General features: G+C 38.3%; 1 protein-coding gene across 2 annotated transcripts in view; it reads right to left on the bottom strand.

The window, feature by feature from the left end:
- Setd3 (SET domain containing 3) overlaps positions 1-23,954 on the bottom strand; it is a 95,035-nt gene extending 71,081 nt beyond the window's left edge. Inside the window, exons 1-5 of one of the 2 annotated variants that reach the window (XM_071585344.1) lie at positions 23,711-23,954; positions 23,283-23,600; positions 22,960-23,151; positions 15,161-15,225; positions 14,982-15,040 (exon numbers count right to left, since the gene is read on the bottom strand). In XM_071585344.1, coding sequence (XP_071441445.1) covers positions 14,982-15,040; positions 15,161-15,225; positions 22,960-23,151; positions 23,283-23,600; positions 23,711-23,855 — 779 coding nt within the window. In that variant the 5' untranslated portion in view covers positions 23,856-23,954. The remainder of the gene's footprint in view (positions 1-14,981; positions 15,041-15,160; positions 15,226-22,959; positions 23,152-23,282; positions 23,601-23,710) is intronic. The other variant, XM_071585345.1, reaches the window with a different exon arrangement.
- Between the last annotated feature and the right edge of the window lie 897 nt (positions 23,955-24,851).

Below are 24,851 nucleotides of genomic sequence, written 5' to 3'. Positions count from 1 at the left end.
TGTATCGACTCACAAGGGTCCTATTTTGAGGAATATTAGCTTAAGATATGTAAAAGTGTAATAAATTTTTTTCCTGAGCTCAGTACACTTATTTTCCGGACGAACCCTGTATACATGTGTATATGGCCCCCGAGAGCGGCTTACTCCATAGGACGTTAGGATAACACAGCATGTTCAATGCCTATAGAATGAGAGCATAAAAATTATCCAATAGGTACGATACTGATTACTGTGCATTAGAATAAAACAATAACAGGAAGGAATAAAAGGGGAAGAGGTTAATGAATAAATGATAAATTGGATTAGGCATTTAACATCATCAATTATTTTACCTTTAAAAGTTTAATTTTTAATTTAGCACCAAAAACGTCTCTCTGATACTTAACAATTACAACTGCGTAGGAAGTTGGCATTTATCAAATGCATGAAACAATCCCACCCGAATTCTATCCAAAAATTAAGTCGTCATCTTGTTGTAGTGATGGTAATTTGGATGTGGCGACCAACAGCTAAGGTCATATTTGCCATTATGGATATGAGGGGAATTTGGGAGACGTAGGAGTCCCAGGAAATTGGAGAAAGAAGGGTGGGGAGATTATTCGGAGCCGTTATTTGCGTACTCTGAAACGACGGGCGCAGAAGGGTCCACAGTTTAACCTGCCATCCAACGGACGTCTAACTCCACTGGAGGTGATCCCCACGTCGTAGGACCCCAAGCCACCTCGTGTCCCGAGTATAAGTGTATAAATTGTGCGCCATGCACTTGTATTGCATTCATATTACAGGTTAGAGGAGACAAGGCCAGCTTCCCTGGAAGACCTGATACCACAAATATCACACAGATTGTGTGAAGCTGAGAAAACTAGAGGCATCACCCGAAATCGATTCCGGACCCTTCAGTCAGTAGCTCCGCACTTCACCGATTGGACTGTTATTTCAGCCAAAGATTGATTTTTTTTCTTTCAGGTAACTGTTTCGTTTATGCCTACTCAGATTTCTACTTTTGAAAATACCCAGTCTCTCCACATAGCACCGCATACTAGGGTCGGAATAACACTGCAAAAATCTGCCACCACCTGAATTCAAAACCGGGCCCTCAAGAGGGAAACCCATCACGCAAGCCACCGGACTAACCCGATGCCCGGCTTAATCTTGTCACGCTATTTCGCGCTTGGTGCAGTAATGCCGTAAGTATGAATATACGCGAGCGTCGAAGAGCCCTTGGACCTTAACATCAATCCAAACGAACTTTGACAATATGCAAGGCGCGGAAGCAGAGACTAACAATTCGCACAGCGGCAAAATACCTGGCAACAAATCAAATGATAGTCGCTGCTAGGCAACGGAATAGAAAAGAATATACCAATTAAAAGAAAACCTTAGACGAAATAGAAAGTAGTTTAGTATTAGGGTGAAATCAAACTGTCACCCAGTCCTGTCCGCGACGGGTTCAGTAAAAAAAATATTGTCCAGTGAAGTATGGCAGGCAAACAAAAAGAGCCAAAAAAAGAACAACACGGCGATGAAAATGGAGAGTTCGAGAGTAAAAGTGGAACTTTCTCGATCTATACACGCGCTAGCTTCAATCTCTAAATCATTTCATTCCTAACGGCAACCAAGACAACAATATGACCTAAGAATTCACAAATTTACATGTATGAGTGCAGGAAAAATGTATTGGAATTAGACTGCCCTCATCATTCAACTGACTCATCATTCACCGTCACAAGGTGCTTCAACACCAAAAATATACAATTGCATAACAACGCAAATGGATTAGAAATAAATTTCTTTAGTTAATATATTTCGTATGATACAATGCGGAAATATATCGTACAAACGGAGAAACGTGAGCAGTGGAACAAGAGTTCTGACGTTATTTTTGATGATTCCGTGATGCCTAATCTACTCAGGGTGCTTTGTAACGAACGAGACTCACTTATAAACAAACAGATAATTTTTTAAAGAAAATATTTTAAAAAATTACAAATGAATGTATTTCGAATCTTTGTAACTTCACTGCGCAGTTGAAATACTACAAATTATTTCCCGAGTCCAAAGTTAATCATGCATAATGAAGGAGGGGCAATACTTTGAGCTCACACCCGCAGGCAATTCTAAACTTGACCAACTCGCTGGAACTGTCGAACCTAACTGGTCGCGTTAAAAATCTAAAACTAGATCAACCTGAAGTTAAAAACCAGATCAAACTGAAGGTTGGCCGGAGAGGTGTGGAGTGAAGCACCCTGGTAACTTATCCCTATAGTTGGTGAACTTTCCATATTAATGGTAGAAGAAGAACTTCCTTCCAAAGTGGCCCCTAAACTTTCCCAGTAAGGTCTGGTACACGAAACTCGTGTTACAGAGTTTGGGTGAAACTGTAGAGGCCAAGAGTAATAATCTGCATTCAAACCCGAGAGGTTAGCAGCTGAACGATCTGCTAACTCAGGCTACCACGCCCTTCTTGATAAAATATATCATTATAAAATTGAAATTTATATTTTACTGGCATGGCTGAAAACTCAAGTCTGAGAGACGGAGAGATTCCATTCACAGCATACGGCAGACACACCCGCTGCGAAATAAATTCTCGTCCAAATGCGATGCAATGACGGGAATGCTCTAAGCGACAGTAATCTCCTACTTTCATCCAAGAAAAAGAAAGAAGCCAGGGCACGTATTCTGTTGACAGAAATTCTATAAACGATTTTGCGAGAAAGTTGAATCAGATTAACTTTCACGCTTATTTACTTGCCCTTATTCTGACACGGGTCTGTGGACATCTTTGCAAGAAATCTTCGAAATGAACCCAACAGAAAAGCCATGCCAACACTTCCACTTTTTATTCAACTCCCCCTTTAGCACCGAAGGCGGAATTTTTACTGCTCCACTATCTCTTCCCTCCATCCCAAACTGATGGGATGCCCTTTTTTCAACATTTCGGAGGATCGGGCGGGGGGGGGGGGGAGGTGAAAGTATGGCCACCAACGTTTGACCATCGTTCAAACGACGAATGCGGGGCAAGGTCGCCGACTGTGGACGAAAGAGAAGACACACACCGCAGATGGGGCGAAGAAGAGAAGAAAGCCCGAGAGACTCTGGGAACGAAGAAAGTGGAGCGTCTTATTAAATACAAACAGCCCCACCTTTTCTTATGGACGTGAATAGTAGATTGAGAAAAACGCGCAGTCATGGGCGGACATAGGCTTCGTCTCACAATCGGTGGGAAAGAGTGGACTACTACTGGCACCTAATAACATGTGAAATTACCTACTAAAACAGAATATGAGAAGTTTCTTCCTAAAAACATTCCCACATAAAAGAGGAAAGTTTTCACTTTAAGCACATCCTTGCCATGCAAATTTTATTATTGAATTAACAAATACTAAAGCACTCGCCACTTTCCTGTTTACTAAGATATTTTATCCGGAATAGAAAGTATTGAAATTTATCAAGGATGTGTGTGAAGTTTGCGTGTCTGATTACCAAGATAAGGAAATGCGTTTTCAGAAACGGATACGACCATTACTTAGAGTGGATTCATGACTGTCGTCATTTTTTAACCCATCATGACTTTTTATTCACTCTCGTATTTTACGGAATGATACTCTAGGTGACTGAGTTAATATACAACGAAATATATTAAATATACGAAGAAAGTCAACACTTAATAAGAAGTAAAATATTTAAAGCGAACGGTTCAATGCCAAGAACTCTTAAAGGGAAGTGTTCTTCGAACCCCCAGGAATCTACCCGTGCGAGAGGGGAGGATGCACATGATACAGCGATTGTCATTCCCGGAGGGCGTTCACGAACGATGAAACCCGACGAGCTAAAAAGTGGAACGACTTTCGTTCTCCAGCCCGGTAATGGATTCCATAGGACGAAGAAAGGGGAAATAATTGGGTGGATGCGAGAGAGTGTGTGTGCGCGCATTAGTGCGTGGGCCAGAGGAGGGCAACGCGTGCCAGATGGCACCCACGTGGTGTTTTTAAATCGAGATTCCACTCGTCCCCCTAAAAACACTCACACTCATTCCCTAAGTTTTCACCTCCGTAGAGACATCCTAAGGAGGAAAAATACTATCGGTTCCCATACCCCGCAATGAAGAAAGGAAGCCCTTTTCGATCGGCGCTGATGACTACTAGCTTAACATATAGAACTCCCATTTTAATAGAAAGTGGGTGTTATAACGTCTACACATGACACTCAATCATAATTACAAATACTTTCCATGACAGAATAGAGGAATACACCCTGTATAGCGAGGGAATTAACTCCCGGCACCTACTCTCGGAGAAAAGGTTCGGCTTTTATTCGTATCCTCAATAAGCCTCTCGTATAATCGAATTATTAGGATGTACTTCCAAATGGTAATGAAATTTTTAAATGAAATATTAACCGAATTTTGGATAAAGGCTAAAAGAGCAGTCATAGAGTTTATTAGTAACCGTTTCATACAGCTTCCCATTCCCTTCCTCCACATCAGGAGCTCTGCCCTGGGTTAATGTAACGACAATATGCCCCTCAAAAGTTCATGCGCATTCGGAACTCATCAACTAAACTTTGATCGAAGATATGTTCATAATGATGTGCCCATTTTAATTGTCTTTATGTGTTAAATGCCATATTAACAGCTAAATTGATAGCTGAAAATATATCGTATTAATGATGCGACCGTTTCTGTCACGAAATATAATCCTTGAATACACCAAAAAGAATAGGAAACATGGGTAGTAATTAACGACATCTTTATAGAAAAATATTACTAACATGTATGTAGTCATCAATGTCAAGCATAGTAAAACTCGGAAATGGGAAAGAGTTCCCTTCCCTGAAATATACGGAAATTTTCTGAGATAAAAAGTTTATGCATGTAATGCCATAAAATATGTTTTCCAGTAATTGTTCCCTGCATTTCAATTTATAAACATCCACAGACATACTATGCCGTCAAAGGCATGATTCTGGACATATTATTTTGAACATTTATACATTCTTGGAGATCAGCAAATACATTTCTCGCATCTGCTTAATGCGTGAATCGATTAGTGAAACTCTGGTCGATATAGTTCATCATAATATGACGACTCCGATTTAGTGTATCCTGCATTAGAAACTGGACTGAGTACACAGCCAAAAGCATACGTGAATAGAGTCGGCAGCGATGGCCGCCCTTTACAAAACCGTACTAGTATCAAAACTCACGGATCTCAATGGAAAAGAGCGATAAGAATCCGGCAGAAGTGGATCACAATACCAAATGCAGTAAGCATCGTCGTCGCTTTATGTGACACTAACGCCGAAAAATTCGCCTTGAAACAGCGCCGTCGCTTCCGAGCGGCTCTCGATTATTCGCTTTCGCAATTGACTTATTTCCCTGTCTTGATTCCACAGCATTCAGTTTGGGGAACACTCTTAACTCCGTAAGACTCAACCTTCAATCGAGATCGTTCCACAAAGGACCCCTAATGCGCCTTTTAATTCGAAGCATGCACAGAAATCATGTCATTTGATGAAAATACAACAAACAAAAATTTCAAGTCATAAAACACTTCCTGCATGATGTTGAAATTCTGACACTTCTTAATTTTCAAATTTAACTTACAGCTCATTATTCGAAACTAGAAGCTGCAGATGTTTCCGATTAAACTGTCAAATGTTTAAACGCCTAAACTCAGCCAAAAGAATATTAACTACAGTTCAGTCTCATAAGTTTTATCGCGCTTCATTGTCCATAAAAGCTCAGCCAGAGAGATTATGAAGTCAAATTCCCATATGCCTCCTTACAAAACGTTTATTGCATCAAAAGATAAAAAAGTCAGGAAAGGTCTCGGCAAGCTTGTAACCACGACTTGCTGTTCGCAGCACCCTCCCGAGCTCTATGACGGATTACTAAAGATGAAAACATTGCATCAGACCTCAGCTTAAGGAAGGGAGAGAAAACAATGAATGAGAGCATAACTTCACGCGCTTCATTCAGAGATTTCAAAACTCCCCCTGCAATTAACCCACGATTGCTCCGATAACACAAAGAAAGTAAACAGGAGAGCAAACGGATACAGAGAAGCATAATCATAGTGATGAATCCCATTCACGGTTTTCGACAGTTTTCAAACCTATTGTTCGACGTACTTTCTCTTAGGCTTTTCACAACCGTGAACTTATGAAAATGTCCTCATACATCGTATCTCCTTTCTTTTTAACACTTCTCTTCACAGCTCTTGCTATTTCCTAATCACTATCGCCTTAATTCACTTATCACTATTAACGTAAAAACCAATATATTGATATCCATAGCATAACGCCGTTAATGGTGCCTGAGAATCGCAGGACAAAGCAAAATTATATTTATAACGGCTAAACTAGAGACTAAACACGGACCGCCGACTTGAGTATGCTTTGGTGCGTTGAAAAAACCCCACCACAGTAGTCCTCCGCAGAAAATATAGGCATAGAAAATTATTATTTGCTCCAAATCCTCCGAACGTGACTTCATTCTGAAAACAATTTTCTTTCAATTGTCCAACCCAGAAGACGAGAGGCGCAAGCACTCTGCCTCTCGGCATTTCTCTTTCAACGTGATGTTCATCCCATCCCTACGCTTCGTACGTCTGCCCCCCCCCCTTCCCACCTTTTGAAGGACCTCTTCGTCAGTCTGTCTTTAACTACAGAACCGCATTGACACCAATAGGGATCTTATAACAAAATAAACATTAGGGAGTGGAGTGAAATACTTTCTCCCCTCCTCCTTCCGAAATCAATCCACTCCTTTCTCTCCCTCCCTCCGCGGAACGAAACGGCGTTCCCCACCCCGGTCACATCAGGGGAGATCGCCTCACCGCGAAATTGGCCGGAACGGATAGCGGGTGAGGGAGGCATCGAGTTTCTCCCTTGTCCATTCCCTCTCCCCCGTCTCCAACACTTGGGAGCCGCCCGAGGACGAAGGGGGGAAAAGTCGATCAGAATGGACCGGCCGAAGCACCAAGCGTTAAGAGACGAACACTTCTCCCCTTGGGATATGACAAAATTGACCACATTTCCGATTAATCAATTCATTTCGATTAACTGATCATCATCCTCGCTCCAATAATTGTCTCAATCAATTATTTTTACCTTAACATCCAAACATTATTTTTGGGTATACTTTACATCTTCAGGTTTCACTTCGTGGAATTGTTTGATGTTCATATTAAATGAGTTTGTAATTTTCCACTGACTTTAAGTCTGTGGAAAATTACTAACTCATTTAATATGGACATTATTTTTGGAAATTACAATTTTTTAATACTCGTATCAACACGACCTATAGTGTATGACGACTGACCATGGGCCATGACCATGACCCATGACCATAAGGCACAATTGAAGAAATATATTCCACAGTAATAAACCCTAAGGTTGATTCGATAGGTGATAGGTAGTACTCACCTAATACTAATTCCACAGGCATGAGAAATTCATACAACAGTAGAGGGGAACATACTTTTCTTCAGGTTTCCCAGGGAGATCTGTAACCCGAATAATCAAAAAGGTTGGGTAAAACTGAGGGAGCCCAGAGACATCACCCGTAATTGAACTTGCGCCTTTCGTTCAGTAGCCTAGGGCTTTAACCACTGGACTACCACCCTCCCTAAATAAATAAATAATAATGATGATACACTTATTCTCGTAAAAAAACGTGTGGCACAAAGTGAGTTTGCATTTAAATTCGCCGTTATAAAGAACGGGGCTAGTTATTTTCGTAGTTCGGGGGTTTCAACACTAAAGCTAAAATTGATGATAAATATTCCAAGACCTGCGCTACATTTCAAGACAAACACAAGATAATCTACAAGAATGTTGGGATTACCATAGTGTGATTTTAATGAAAGTTATATGTTCACCAGTGGATGGATGCATCAATTATTGCCGGCGACTGAGCCATCCCCGTTTCCCCTCAAGCTCCTCTCCATCACGAATCGGCCAACCAAGCCCGAAGGAAAAACCAAATTGGCAATGAGGGGAAGAGGGGCACGGGGGGAGCAGGAGGGAAAACGAGACGGACGTGTGCCGAGGGAAACACCCACGCGTCCGCCCGATACCCATCCCACGCCGCCCCCCCCGTGATGGATTCACCAGGCAGCGGGGGAGCGGTGGTTTGAGTCGCCAAGATTTCCCAAAGAGTATAGGAGGGTATTTTAGACTCCCAGCAGGAGGATTTTTCCTCACGGCAATGGAGGAAAACATAGGCTTGTCGCTCCCTGCATTTCGCCCTTCTCTAGCCCAGTCTCCCAACTTTCGCAAGTGATACCCACCTTGAATAACAACGTGCACTATTAAGTTCCGACATTCTTTATTAGAAGCCATGGCAGTCGACAGTTCGACTGGTGTTTTTTAACTCGAATAATATTTAACGACATTCCAAATGTTCATGCGAAACAAAGATACAAATTATACAATGCAAAACTTTTCCAACTGAAAACATTAATGTAAAAGGCTTTGAAATGACGGTGGTGACTACGAGATCGACTTCATGAAATTCCGGCATTTCTAAGATAAACAGTTTTCTCTGCGCACTTTTTTACTTCATTAGAAGGAGCTATTGATTTTGGTGGGTCTATTTGTGTCCCTCCTAATCAAACAATTAGTCATTGGAAAATTTGAAGACAAGAAAAAGGATAATATCTGCCCGTGACAATGACCCTTTTAACTGAGCATACATGTACTCGTATCATATGGTAAAAGATTTAAAATTCTAGCAATTCCAGCAATCATTTTCATAAAATTTGTCGAGTAATAACCATACTGGCGAGTATTTGACGATCATAAATTACATACTTTAAATGAGATTATAAAGAAACAAATTAACTTTTCTTAGCGCAAAGATAGAGCTTCCATACATACTCATACAATGAAGACCCTAATGGATTTAAGAAAATTATTAAGACCTATGAATGAAATGTGTACGGTGATCAGCGATTTTATAGGCATTGCACTCTTAATGCTGGAAAACTAGATGTTCTTCCTTTTGAGTTTCAATTCATATTAAATTGATTGACTGGAACTTCGAGTATAGTAGAATGGTTTGAGGCGTCACTTCGTGGAAGCGATTCATATCGGAAGAGAAAATACTTTGTTCTTCCACATATATTTTACTATTCACGTCCTAGGTTTCGACTTACAAAACTCACCTGATGATGACTCTGTAAGTCGAAACCTAGGTCGTGAATAATAAAATATACGTGGAAGAACAAAGTATTTTCTTTCCAGATTCGAGTATAACTTAAGACCCTATGCAATCGAAACACAAGGGATAATTATCAGAGTATTTGTTATTTACAAAGACGAAGGGGAAAATATATTTTACATCTAAAAATTCATTGGTCTTTCATTGGAGGAAGCTCAGGCTACCTTAAATTACTATTTATTGATATGTACGCGTTAAGTATCTTGAATATAAATTCTCAATCGCCCTTAAATTGTCCAAAATCTCGAGGAGAACTGAGAACCTCGATCCAATGAACAATTTTGTATGCAAACTAGGCAAAAAAATTGAAGCAGTGAATTAGCACTCCGATTAAAATATAGATGCGTGCATTCCATGTAATTGTAATAAATGAAATTTTATCTGTATATAAGTATCTAAAAATTGCACCTCTAAAAAAAATATTTCATCAATCACGTAAGTTATAGAGTTAAATTTAGGACAATCGAAGACCAACGGATTTAGAAGAAGTAAGTTACCTATGACAAATGAAAGGCAGAATTTCTGTAACATATACATTGGCTAACTTAAAATTTTAATTTATAAAAACGTTAACATACGGTTTTTTTTGTTAGTTTTACTCTTTAGCTCGATATTGCTTTAGAATAATTGTTTATAGTCTTCAGACATGCGTGAAACTCCCACGTTTTCATGATAGAAACTATCCCGCGATAATTACAATTCAAATTCAATAGTTTGAATTGTAATTATCGCGATAATTAAATTATCCCTTTTAATAATCACTACTTTTTGGACAAAAAATCTTCAGGAAATTACCTTGGAAATATTTTTTTACTAACAATCCCTCGTAATATCTCAATTCAAAAAACTGTCCCACTTGAATCTCCATGATATTGCTCTCAGGTTTATTTAGACGGAGCTAAAAAGAAAGCATCACATTTCCACCTAAATGGATGTTCTAACCTTCGGTTGGGCCTCCCTTTCACTCTTCCTCACCAAAACTAGTCCTCTTTAGTCGTTCGTAACTGTCTCGGACTTTTACTGAACATATGCCCAGTAGAAACCGTCCATTTCCGAAATGGTCACTCCAATGACCCTGATAACTTCGTCCTTCCACATTCTCCCTCTCCCTCGGGGCGAATTCTCGCCAATTCACTGGGCCGTACGAATTATTCACAAGCGTTTCCGAATGCGGCCCGTGAACTTTCATTTTCAAGGCCCCAAGATTTCTCCTATTAACTCTTTGCTCACAATCCCGATTATCTCCATGCGTATCTCAGGGAACACGACTCCCTAATACGATGAATCGTATTATCTTCTGACAACTTTTCGGCCCAAAGAAGAATACTACGTACAACTTTCACAACGCACTCCCCTATTTCACTGAATTCGACGTTGTATCTCGTTATGCTTATCTTCGTACTAACTATTCAGTGAGTCAAGCTTTAATGCTTAAGAGTCATTGTAAAAGTATGATTTAGTTTACATTTAAATTAACTATTTGGGTTCCTTTATTATGTTAAAAAGTCACGGTGCATGTCAAAAATGCGTCGTTATATCATGAATATATTTTGAATTACAGTTGATGTTAGTATCTTAGAGCAGAAAGTTAAATATCTAAGACTGTGCAGATAAAATAAAAATTGTTATGCTTTGGTAACAGTTACATGACCATAGATGACCATTCTCATGCTTTGAAAGCGGGGAACTAAGCTCGGGAAATTATCTATATATATTGCTAAATAAAAATATATTAACTGGTGAAAGAAACTGAACTGAATTTTTACTTGATCTAGATGCGTTGACAACTGGTTTACTAAAATTTATCTCGCTTGCAAGTTTGTATTAAAACATGACCAGTTAAAACACACCACGATTTGACACCATCAATGAAATATGAACTGACAAAAAATGTTTGCTTTCCTGTTTGCAGATTGACATTTCGAAATCAGACGCAATGAGGTTAATTGAAGGAGCGGTTCTAGTGCTGACCCTAATTGTGACTGCAAGGGCCACGAATATACCGGACCACCCAGCTACGTACCCGGACTACGCGCAGCAAGTCGGGCACCCTGCTGACGGAGGGTGGGAGACCAGGAGGGCGTGGAATGAAGAGGGCGGGGCGGAGGAGTCCGACGGGCAGGCTATGCTGGTGGGAACCAGGTTCGGGGTGGTCCCGGGAGGAGACTTGAAAGGCGGAGGATGGTGAGGACAAGAGAGGCTGGGGGTCAAAGATTAATAAATTAAACCGCGCCTGAATCAGGCGAAGGTTCATGAATTGCAAGCACTTGAAGACAGCGAGGGATTACACCTAATCATAATAAATTGAAAAATACTAAATAAATTGATTTCGCAAATTCATACACGTTGTTAAAAACTAAAAGAGCCAGAGAAACATTCCAACACGCGTGAATACTAATTTTGTCAGATTGTATAATATGGTCTCGTAAATGGGACCGAATCCGGCTCCTGGGCACTCCCGTGCAAACAAAACTGAGACATCATGGTAAACAAAACTTTCTTCAATTTCTTAGTTTCACGCGCCCCAGGACTCTTCTATTTTCGGGTGGAAAGGGTATGGCAAACTATTGACAGATGGGTCAATATTTGTTCGTAGTGCCCTCACCGAACGTTCCGGGCCCCGGCAAATAGCTGGTCTCGACCAATTGGAAATGCATGGTGATACATCAATCCTCCATCGAATATCAACAACTCAAATCGCAACTATTAATCATGTAGCACTGAAGCGTAAAAATACAAACCAACTGGTGATTATTAATCCATTTACAAAAGTAAATCATCAACCGCGTGAAATTAACATAATTACTGCCTATAATTGAATTAATTTCCTGTGTCTGTGCTGAAAAAATTTGAGTATCCTGAATGGCTATATTACCATTTGGAGAACAATTAATTATTAATTGGTGAGCTATTTCAAAAATTTAATTCAGGAAAAATTAATTCCACCTTTCTAATTCTGGTATTCCGAGAACAATGTATAAGATCAACGTCTTCTCGATTTTAGGTCTGCGGTGGAGCCCCTCGCCGTAGCTGCCTACGGTGAAGACGGGCACCCGCAGTGGGACATCGCCGCCAGCGGATCGGAGGCGAGAGGTGTGTACAACGGGGAAAGAACGCGCTGGATGCCAAGCAAGAGCCGTTACGGATCAAGAAAGGACCAAGTGCAAGACGACAGCGCCGAGATACCCCTTCAAGAACACCAGAGGAGACAGAGGCTCCAACTTCAACAGCAGCTACTCAAGAGGGTCCCGGAGGGACGACGGGGCGTGATGCAGCTGGAGAACCTTGGAGGAGGCATTCTAGTGGGCGACGACGACGAGGAAGAAGAAGTTGAGGAAGAGGTGGAGGAAGAAAATGAAGGGGAGAAAGTCCGACTCCGGCTAACACCCCCGCCACAGCCGTTCGCAAAACTGCCTGCGCTAAGGCCACTGGTCGGGACGAACGATCGGACGCCAAGCAAGACTCCCTCACTTGGCGACATCAAGAACATCCTCAAAATGTCCGGACCCTTAAGCCTAAGCGAGATCCTTCAGGGGAAAAACCTATCCCTCGAGGAACTGCTAAGGGGAAGCCGACTCGCCTTATCGGCCGTCGCCCAGTCCGCAACGACCGAGAGCGGGAAAGGCGCGAGCAGGTCCGAGCAGAGGAGGAGACGCCCTGTCCCCACGGGATCCAGGCCACTCCTGAAACGAAGGAGACCCACGCCGCCGCCAGAGCTCGTCCCGGACCCGCCGTCGACGTCCACCGAGAGATACACCACAACGACCCAAACGACGACACAGAGAACCACTACGACCAGTACCACGACAACAGAAGAGCCAATGACCTCGACGGTTGACGAACCGGAGGTAGTAACGGTTCGGCTGTCGCTGGAGCATTCCTCCCAGTCCCCGTGGTTTACGTCCAGCGGAGATCCTGCCAAGGATATACTGGATATCATCCTTCAAGAGGACGACAACGATGGACCAAGCTTGGCCGAAGTGCTCTCCTCCAGAAACATGACTGTAGCGGACTTGATTGAGCAGAGAGAAAGGGCTTCCGGAAGGTCGACAATTACCTCGCTCTTCCCCTCTTCGACCACCTCCGCCGTCAAGGAGCCGGAGATGAGAAAGGGGAGAGAAAATGTAGGGACTGAAGATGAGCGGAAAGGGCGTAAGTTTGCGCGCTTTGACCTGATGGAGGCTGACTGGGAAAATCCCCTGGAGGCGAAAAAGGAAGAGACACCACCGGAGAAGGAAGAGGATGAGACGGTAGACCAGCAAGTCACCCAGACAAGGAATGCCTACCAGATAATATCGTCACAAGAGGCAATCGTGTACCTTCCCAAACCTAGTGAGAAAAATGATGTGCATCCTCCCAAGCTAAGTGAGACAAATATTGCATCCCCTCCCCAGCCTGAGGAAATTATAGCTGCAAACCCACCAAAACCTACTGCGACAAAATTCTTACAACAACCTAAAGTCAGTGAGATAAAACTTTCCCATACACATGGCCCTTTCATTCATGAGGTCCCAACTTTTCAAGAAGAAGGACACAGGCCGACAATCAGAATAAGGGTGTCCGCTCCAACAACCACTACTGAGGAAAACTTCTTAAATGATCATTCAGTCCTTGAAGAGTCAGTGATACATAATTCACCAAGGGCAGTCATTAAAGAGCATGCTCATGAGGAGCCACTGATAATCAGTGGTCTATCTGAAGGAGTTAAGAGTGCTATCATTGCAAGTACAAGTTTGCTTGGAATAGCATTGTTAATTTTCTTGAGCATATTTGCAGTTTTCCGTTACAGACAATGGCGACGACGAAGAGGCATGGGGCCTTACCTTTGTGTAGCTGTGTTGGAAGCTGCAACTGGAGGTAAGAAGAGCAAGGGACCAAAAATAATTAAACAAGGGAAAACTAAAGAGAAGGGCTGGGGTGACACTTTTGACTCAGCTCAAGAAAGGTTGTGGAGGACTTTGAGGAGGGGTCGATGTCGATATTATGATCGTGAAAATGGACAAATGTGAACTTGAAATAATAACCTTCAAATAATTATGGTATTGCATTGAACACTGATTCATAGCATTCATTGCCACAAAATCTGAATATCAAATTTGGCACATACACCATTACATAAATTAAAGGATTGAGAACAAAGAAAGACACGATAAACTTATTAAATAACTTATATTAAATCCATGAATTGTCAACATCCAAAGCTCAAGGAAATGAAGTGGACGTAAAGAGATATGCCAAAGTATAACATTATGTTTTAAATTAAGTTACTTAATGAGTGAAAATCAATTTACTCAGGTAACATTGATATATTTTAATTTGTATGACACTGAGATTATTTTACAAAAAATAAACTGTAATAGCCGGTGTTTTATCATGAATATCATCATAGAACATCAAGCTAAAAGCAATTCAATAAATATTGTACATTCCATTTTTAATCAATCTTTCATTGATAACACTTTACATGAAGTTCCACATACCGCACAGCATTAAATTATTATATATTGATGCAAGAATCCATGCAAATCTTCAAAATAATTACCACATATTTATTTTTAAATAATAAGTCTTATATGAAAATTCCTCTAGTAATTTTGGATAAATTATCTAATTTTATGCGAGACCCACCCATTAGAAAACAAGTTATAAAATAACTTACACTACTAAATGCTGAATTCAATAAGAACTTATTTAATGTCTGACAATCTGTTAGCCATATTGGTGACAATATTAACAAATGGTAGAAACTCACCTATACTGCTCATAAGTGAAAACATCTCTCAGAAGCATACTAGCTGGGTCATCCATGGTCTATAAATATAAAAACATTCACACTTAAATCTTAATATTATACAGAGTATGAGATAATAACTTGCAGACAATGGTTGAAATTGGCCATGATATAAGCCAAAAATTAAAGTGAATACATACCTGAAACACCTTGTGAAAGTATGCATACTGCCTTGCTATATTTCTACACTGCTTAAGGGCTGTTTCTAAAAGGTAAAAAAGGAAACATTTACTAATAATAAATGAATTGAAAAAGAATACCAAAAAAATGATAATGTGTATTCTTTTAAACCACTTCATTGGTACATAAATAAAATATTTTAAAATAAAACAGCATTTTGAACCCCTTGCTAGTTTCATAGTTTCTAATGGTTTCATATGCATTAAAACATTTGATAAATCAACACTTAAGAAAATATGACAATAACGAACTCCATTTCAGTTATACAACTAAAGTCATACTACAAAATTTCAAAAGTCAAATCAAAGTCAGATAAAAACCATAATTTTGCCATAACTGCACGAATATTTCAAGTCCTTTTTTCGAATCATAAATATTTAAGTACCAAAACTATACTACAGCATGAAAAACAGCATATATGCTTCTGTGGTTTTGACTAATATATGCCATAATATAGAAATTACATACATGCAAACCTTAAAAAAGATGGCCATGGCACCTTTAGAAAGTTTAAGAACTACAACAACTCATGAAGAAAAACATGAAACAAATTCAAATAACCTGCACTAAATCTCCCAACAGTATCTTTAGTAGTCCCTAGCTGACGCACAAAAAATACATGAAATTTCACAGTGGATAGATCTTAACTTATATCAGGATTCAATCCTCAATCACTTGACTTCAGTCCTAATGCTTTGGCGATTTAAACTATTGAGACATCCCCTTACAATGCAATTTCTTAAAGCTTTAAGGGAAGAAGATATTCTGATAAAGTACTATGCATAATAATACATTCAATGTCAAGAAGTAATCTTGGACCTAAGAAACCCCTTAGGAATTTACTGTGTAAGAAGAAACATTGATTGTCCATGTGATTACAGAACTTTATTCAAAATCCAAAGAATCCAGGTGAATCTTTCAGTGTACCTAAATACTTTTTACACCACAAAATTTCTTGTATGATACATACAATTAAAATTTACACCTTTTTAAAACAAATCTAAGGATCATGGCCCCAAGGTCTATTTAAATATCAAGTGGTCGACATCGTCCATAATTTTACAAAAATATTTCTCAGCGAGCTGTGAAATATATAATCCCAAATAAATACATAAAACAGCAGGCGCAAAAGAAAACAACCACAGAAACAGAAGCATATCAAGAACAATAAAGATTAATTTTTACTTAGGAAAGCATAAAAACAGTGCAATTACAAGAACAAGAAAGATTAGCAGCATCCTTAAACAAGAATTACACAAAAAAGAACAATTATTTCAACGTTATTTAATGAAATTAATACATGGAATTGAAGCACAAAACAGCAAATGCAACAGATAAACTACACTCAAAGACACAAGAAGGCCATGCTGATAAACATATATTATAAACATGCAGAAATTAAATAAATTTTACAAAACACTGAAATATTCCACACAATTTCATATAATGACCAGCTTTGATAATATTGGTTCAACATCATCATGCATAATGTGATCAAGCATTCAAATCAAAACTGGTCAGATTAATTAAAAAAATGTTAAATGTTATGGAATAATACAAAGTTTTTTGGTTGACATGAGATTTTACCAGGTTGACACAACTAACACCAATTTCGTGCAGAATCTAGACAAGCAATATATCAATCAATGCAATGCATTCATCGCATTACAATAAACTACTATATGCTATTAAAACTATGGCAAAAATGGTAACAAATAAGTGGGCTAAAAAATCGTACATCTAAAGCTAATATGGCCTTGCTGCTGCATCCACATCTTTTAATAACTAATGGCATGAGTAAGCTCCACAGTTACATCCAAAGCAGTTGGTTTTCAAAGCAACACTTGCTCGTTCCCCTCAAAGCAGGATGACTGCACCACCAATATACTCTCGCATCAATAAGATGAAGCCTTCTCAAATGTAAGAGGATAAATTTTAAAACATAATCATCGTACATTTATACCATACTTGAAAGGGGTAATGGCAGTTTAAGAAGCATAAAAAACTGTAAAAAAACAACCAAGTTGAAAAAGTAAGTAAATCTGAATACAAGTGATATATTTTCTTTCTTAGTTGTAATACAATAATTTTGTAATGCAAACATTACACAGCAATATAATTGTCAAATAATATTGTTATTTTCTATTTATGAACAACTGAACTGACAATACGCTAGTTTAAGTCAAAACATATATTTACCCATTTATATATTAGGGCCATGACCATGGCAAGAAAAGAATCTGCTCCTGCCACCCAAGAATGCAAGAGCCATCACTGAGACAATCTTTACAAAATAACATGAAATGAAAAATTTAATTGAAAGCTATCTTTGATTCATTGAGTTCTCCTCTATTTCCAATGGGCTTCAACAAAAAGAAGCCTTATTAAACTTAGTTATACGAAAAAATGCAAACCAAAATTTCGGCAAACTACTTTTGTACTGAAACACTGGCATATTACATTTTCCACTGGAACCCGATCAAATAAAATTTTTATATTCATTTTCACATATGCATTATTACATTGAAGACTACGACATATAAGAGTTTTGGATCACCTATAATGATTATTCATGGTTATCACAACACAAACTATTAAATGTAAATAATAACAACCCATACATTGATAATAAAGAAGAGAAGAAAAATTTCTAAAGATTTAGCAAGAGATATTTAACATGCACTAGTAAAATTGCCCAATAATAATTAATCATGAAAAAGATATTCAGTACCAGTAATTGTGTAATGTTTTTATTGCACAGGATGTGTTTCTGCCTTTGATTTGAGTGCCCTCAGATAAACTGTTAACTTTATTATCATGCCTCTAAAGCGAAATTTCATCATTTGAAGTGAATAGTTGTAAATTGAGTACAGTTAGGTATAACTGAAATCCTAGTTATTCTTCCTTAAAAAAATAAAGTCTAGCATGGGTTCTTTTAGGTTTAACATAGTTCAGCCTGAACAAATTTTAAAAGAAGTGACAGGCATATAAAAAAAAGCTCTGAGAAATAAATTTTCCACCAAATTTAGAAAGCATATCAATAATGTTTTGCTCCACCAGGCAGAGTTTATCACTGAAAATAATGTCTATCTTTTCAAAACTGACAACAACTATTACAGGACCAATCTGGGGACAATAGTATAGTTTCACACACAAAAGTTTGACTACAAGTATCAAGATAAACAATAATAGTGTAAATTCTAACATAAAAGCAATAACTAGATTACAAGCATGCTCTTTTTCTTAAATAAACTACCTGCATATTTGAGCCTCTTTATATATCTGCAAGTAGCTACTGAGATGACTGTACCATGATATTTATTTTGATGCTAAGTTGTAGAAATGTTAAAATGTTCCATATTCTTCACAATACATTACATGATATGCATAATTTTCACAAGGCATAGCTGAAAGATTTCTAATTACAATCACCTGCACACTGATACAGCATCTACTGGCCTATCAAATTTAATATCACAATCTTCTTTTAACTGGTTAAAACACTCCCAAGCCACTTCAAAAAAATATTATTACCTTCAGTAACAATTACTCAATAACTGTCCATACAAGTTAGAGTATGAATTTTCCAAGGGCCAATAATCTGAAATAATAGGTGACAAAAGAACCAAACCAATCTTTGTTACACATTGTTTCCAGTTACAATTCCACTGATCAACTACCTTCAGGCCAAATTTCTGAACAAGCACTTTAAAAAGAGCACCATAATGGTATGGCAAAACTGATATCCAGACGGTCTCCAAAAATGATTTCGTACAGCAATAAAGGATATCTCAAAAACCTTCCACAGAATCAGTTTCAATTTCATAATTATTTTTCACACATCATGTCTATGTCAGATCCATTTCAAACTTTCATGGGCACATCATATATTTTATACTGTTAGCTATATGTATATATTCGTGATTTATCTCAATGTCACATGTCAGATCCATAGCTAACCAAAACATTCCTCAAAAGAGAGTGAAAGACTATTGGACTGATGCCAAGGTATTACTACATGCTCCAAAGAAAATTCTTAAGAGAAAAGAGTTATAACCAATGAAATATTAACAGGTCAACATTTTGGGATTGATTATTTGAAAAGTTGGACACTCCAACAAGAGTACCTTCTATAACTTCCATCATATATCTGATGAGTTACGATTGACTTCCTCATTGCATCTTGATTGAAACATGAATTTCAGCACAGATACAGCATTTTTGTAGAATATGTGGTAAATGAGAGCAGGTAAGAATACAGAAATATGGCGATTGTTGAGAAAAAATCAGTTTTGTTGAGAGAAGCGAAAAGAGTCATGCTTTTATTTTTCAAACATATAACAGTACAGCGCTGTGTGAAGTGCACACCTAGTGAACTTCAATTGGTAGATACCAGAATATTCCCTAGCTTAAATAAGTGAGCAATCATGCTCCAGGTAAGAAGCCAAAGAATATCACCAATCCAATATCATATATAAGCATCGATAGAAGGACATAAAACCACGAGGATCGAGATGGTGCAAGGGGCTAACGTACTGGCTTCCCACCCTGAGGGCGCGGGTTCAAATCCTGGCGGTGTTGAATATTTTTCAGAGGTATCTCGATCCCTACTAGAGGTGCTTTGTGGAGGGCACTTTGAGTGAGTACGCCGTCCGTCGGATGGGACGTTATACTGCGGACCCCTTGGCGACTTTTGTAAAGAGTAGGCTAATGCTGACGCCAGGTTTCTCTCCACCCTTCATCCTTTCCTGTCCATCCCCTATGGCGCAAATGACCTTAGCTGTCGGTCGCTTCCCCTAAAAACTACTACTACTACCATAAAACCACACAAAAAATGAAGTATTCCAGCGATAAAATAAACAGTTTCTGTCATATGAAATTAGTATCGATGGTATTCCACATATATAAATTCTGCAGTATAAGTATTTTCAGCAAAACTACTACCTAGTTACTCTGTTAATAAATAAGTAAATCATACAAATATAATCACTTAACTATCTACCCGACCATTCACAGCATCAGCAGATAAATGATAAATTGATCTCATTTTAGGCATTTTAATTTGACTGATATTCGTGAAATACAACATGTAAAAAAACCATGTACATAAGGCACTAAACAGATAATGAAAAAACCTTCAATGATCCATGTCAATAGCACTTTAGGGACGAGCCTAAGATCATTCCTGCCTAGAAAAATGAGTAAATACTACGAGAAGTGTAGTGTGACTTTTCACAGAAGGGAAGCTTAGGCTAAAATATCAACAAGTTTGGAAAAGACACCATAATCAAATATAAATCTGAGCACTGTTAAAGCATTAAACTATGCATTTACCAAAGCAATAAACTCTTTAAACAAATATTTTTCTAAGGCTATTTCATAGATACTTTACTTCCTCAATTACAGCATAATTGACCTATTCTGCAACCTGTACACCTGATTCTCCATCGACCAGCAGTTCATGCTTTCATAGTAGAGATTTTACTATTTTTATTGATAAAATTACACTAATTAGTACGTAAGCCAGCTCCCCAACCAACCAACCGGTATTAACTACTGTTTTTATCCTAGAATAAGCATGACTAATAAACCATGCAATATGAGAAAACTTTTAATGCAGGAAATAACTTTCAAGCATTTAAGTTTTGAAAGTATGAAATCTATGCAATACTACAAACAATAAGGGAAATCATATTAAATACAGTACAGCTGAGGTTGATCAATACCAGAACCATATTTTTCCTCCTGTTTTATAAACAATAAGCAGTAGGAGCCACATCTATAAAAATTATTGATAGAAATTAGCAAATTTTACAACTTTGGTCAAATATGTACCTGTACGGTATACCTTTCCAGATGCACATATTAGAATTTTTTTTACCTCTATCTACCAAACTGTTTGAGTATTTATCACCGAGGTTAGATTTTACCACAGAACAAACACACACCTAATGATCTTAGTCACAAAACCAAAGAAAATCCAAACTAAATACATAGTTTGCCAAAATAACCTAATCCTGGTATTATAAGAATGCATCTTGCTGATAAGAGGAACGATTTTCTTCCTATTCATCAATACAATATTATAGTGCAAATATTAGGTTTATTTTGCATAAGCTACTCATAATTGTGAATGCATATCAACATTTACTAATTCCCAACTATGATACATAAAAAAATTCAGGTAACTGAAGTACTGGAACTGTTTCAAGTTCTGATAAGGATGCAAGATGGAAAGTAGAAGTATAATAAATTATTTAAAGAAGAGAGGCTTCGCAATACTGGAGTTGCAAATCAAACTCTGTATAAAATGCAAATTGTCAAGAGGAAACCAGCCGAAGAGTAAAATAACATTGCAGAACCTGCACATAGACTAGGCAACTGGAATTGGTACAGAGCTAATTAAAACAGAAGGGAGAAATAAAACTTGACCGAATCATTTGAGACAAATATGACCAACAGGAAAAATATCAACAGCAGATGTGAAAGCTTTCAAAAGTCATGAGAAAATGTCAACTTGAAAAAATTGTTTCCCATTCTTAAGGAAATAGGATAATTTTACAATGGCAAACGGTGATCTTCAACCCAACAAGGATCAGGCATCTGTAATTGAATGTAATGAAGAGGCTAAAATAAAGAAGACTGAATCCCCAAATATAGAGTAAGTGGAGGGGGATCCAGATGGTCCTGTGGCTAACATACAGGCTTCCCACCAAGAGGGCCTGGGTTCAAATCCTGGAGACAACAGATATTTTTCAGTGGTATCCCAATCCTTACTTGAAGTGCTTTGTCGAGAGCACTTTTCGACAAGAGTAGGCTAATACCAATGCCGGGTTTCTCTCCAGCCTTCTTTTCCCATCCATCCCTAACGGCACAAATGACCTTAGCTGTTGGTCACCTCCCATAAAAACTACTACGAGTGCTACTAGGAAGTGGAACTAAATCCACCAGATTACAGAAAAATTTTAAAGATCAAAAAAGCACATCAGACGATCAAGTGAAAAGTTCAATAATAATTGGGTAAAGAAAGGATGCTCTCAGTAGATGAATGACAACAAGAGGAAGTATCATAGAAGAAATGATAGGGGAACTGCATCAACTGAATCCTAGAATTGATTACCACAACCAGTGAAAGGTATTTTTGTTCATAGACTAAAAATCAGTTACAAAATATGCATTAATTATTTGAATAAATTAAACAAAGTCAGTTATAAAAACTGAAAAAAGATGTAAATGAGGAAAAACACAAGCAACCAAGACCATTAAATGCTACCAAGGGCATTTACGAATAAATATATACATATATTCATAATTTGAAATGGTGATTTTGATACTCTTCTCAAAAAACAAAATTTTTGAAGTCAAAAAGAGCACAGTACTTTGTAGAATATTAAAACGGGGTTTGGCACCAAGAATGTTTAGACAGGGCTCATAGAATTAATTGATTACGTTAGGGTGATATTTCTAAAATAAAAAATTAGGAACTATCGCTTAAAAATGGGCTTTAAAGAAGTATTCCCTTTATTATGGCACGTTCTTGAATAATGCTGCATTATGGCATTACACTCAGATTTATCAACTATTAGGGTTGCATTGTGGGTTTCAAGTAATTTAGACCAGAGAAGCATTTCAGTAATAAATTAGGGTCTTATAGGGAGTCAATTGAGTAGTATTTGAGTATAATTCCAATACATGGCATTTTGAATAATGAAAAAAATGTATACTACAACATTAAAAAGAAAACACTAGTTTTACATACCAAGTGTTGGAGATCCTTTCAGTTCTTGTAATTCATTCGGCTTGAAGGTAAGAACAGTAGTATATTTTGCAGGCAAAGTGTTAATGTAAGGCTTCCAAAAGGATTCCGGACTGAACTTTTCAACGAGTAATGTCAGGGCTAGGGCTACATTAGGCATATGCTGCAAAACTGCATCTGATGTGAGAAGTGATCCTGAGGGAGAGATTCCATCATTCTTTTCTGTGGTTCATCGCGAAATAGTTTTTTAAATCGTTCCTCTCAACTATAAATAACGCGAAAACATGAAATGACATAAGCAGGAACAAGCATACCAAAATACATACCTAACACAGATTCCTTTGCGCGTTCCACCGTCAGCATTAATTTTCTGGGTATGGATAAGAGCAAATCCCCTCTTTCGAAATCCTTGTCAGCCTTAAGACCATATTCATATCCAGGAAATTCAGAAACCTTAATTCCATCGATTTTGGCACCATTACTTACTAGCCACTCATGGAATTCTTCAAAGTACGAACTTCGATCAACGGGTGGGGGTGCTAAATGTTTCTCGATATTTTGTATCTTTTCAAGGAGCCTATTTATTTCCAAATAGTTTTCCCAGTCTTTCAGTACGCCAGGGGCAGATTTAAGGCTGCTACTCACTGTTGGCAAAGTTGATTGTTACCAATAATTTTTGAACGAACACATATTTATTTTACATATATGGCACAAATATTCGATAACTTCGGTTTATTATAGTTGTATAATGTACCTTTATGTAATGTTTCAACCAGCTGATTCAACTCATTCTGTTTCCTTGTAGTTAGAGCCCTCTTGGTTGTAGGTTGAGGTGGTGTTTCCGCCTTAACGTACGTTTTAGCTTTCGCAGCTGATTTTCCATGACCCTTCTTACCCATATCGTACTACAGACAACACTGCATGTTGAACGGAAAACTTGGTTTCACTCCAGAAACTATTTTTAGGTAGCATGTATTCATTTATTGCCGTTCATCTTTGATACCATTTTCAGACTGCTTTTGTTTATTTTCAACGTTTTCGCATCCCATTCATGATTTAGTTTATTCTCTTGACCGTTGGTGTCACCACAGTATAAGATGTTAGTGCTGCTAGGTGGTAATATTGAGAACTACTTTATGCATGGCTAGGGTATTAATAACTAGATTCTTATAATCCTTATAATGAATTTTACTAGACTTATATCAGTTGCGCGAGTGAAATATTAGTCGTCGTATACTTCGGTATTACAATCATTAAAATTTTTAAGTGAAAGTAAATAATATAATTCTTGCCGTAAATGATATTAGGTTTCATAAAGATTCATAAAATTTGATCATATGCTAATATCCTATCTATATAAAAATATAAGCGTTTAAACTGTGAAATGCATGGAAATGTAAAATATTTAGAAATCAATTCAATGCCTCTCCTACCTTAGAGAAATTAAACGTATCGAGTCCGGCCTCTCCTTACTTGAAAAAAATGACATTAAATGATATTCATCAATCGTCCATCCGTTCGTAAACGGCGCGAAGACTCCGTAACTACGTTTGCAGAAAGTCCGATGAATGAAACTGGGTTATAACGCTCGGAATGATGGCGGGAACAAAGAGAAATGAGAGTCAAATTCTTTAGGTCAAGATGGTGAATGAGGAAAACGATGCCCAGACGCTCGGAACTCATCCTATCTTGTTTTTCGAGGGAGTGGACCGGTCCGGAATGCGTAACATCCACTCCTCGCAGGCAGTCGTTAGCATTTCTTTCTCCCGAGGAACGTGGGCCTTCCCGGCCCAGATGCCCCTTGCCCCAGAGCTTTGACAACGAGCCAAAACCACTTCCTACATAACGCCACCCGCGCTAGGATCACACACGATGCGGGAACCGCGCCCAGCTCG

Source organism: Hetaerina americana, unplaced genomic scaffold (assembly GCF_022747635.1).
Source record: "Hetaerina americana unplaced genomic scaffold, ioHetAmer1.1.p SCAF_2, whole genome shotgun sequence".
Taxonomy (NCBI): Eukaryota; Metazoa; Arthropoda; class Insecta; order Odonata; family Calopterygidae; genus Hetaerina; species Hetaerina americana.
Note: the sequence above shows the minus strand (reverse complement) of the source record. Positions and strands in the feature narration are given on the sequence as shown.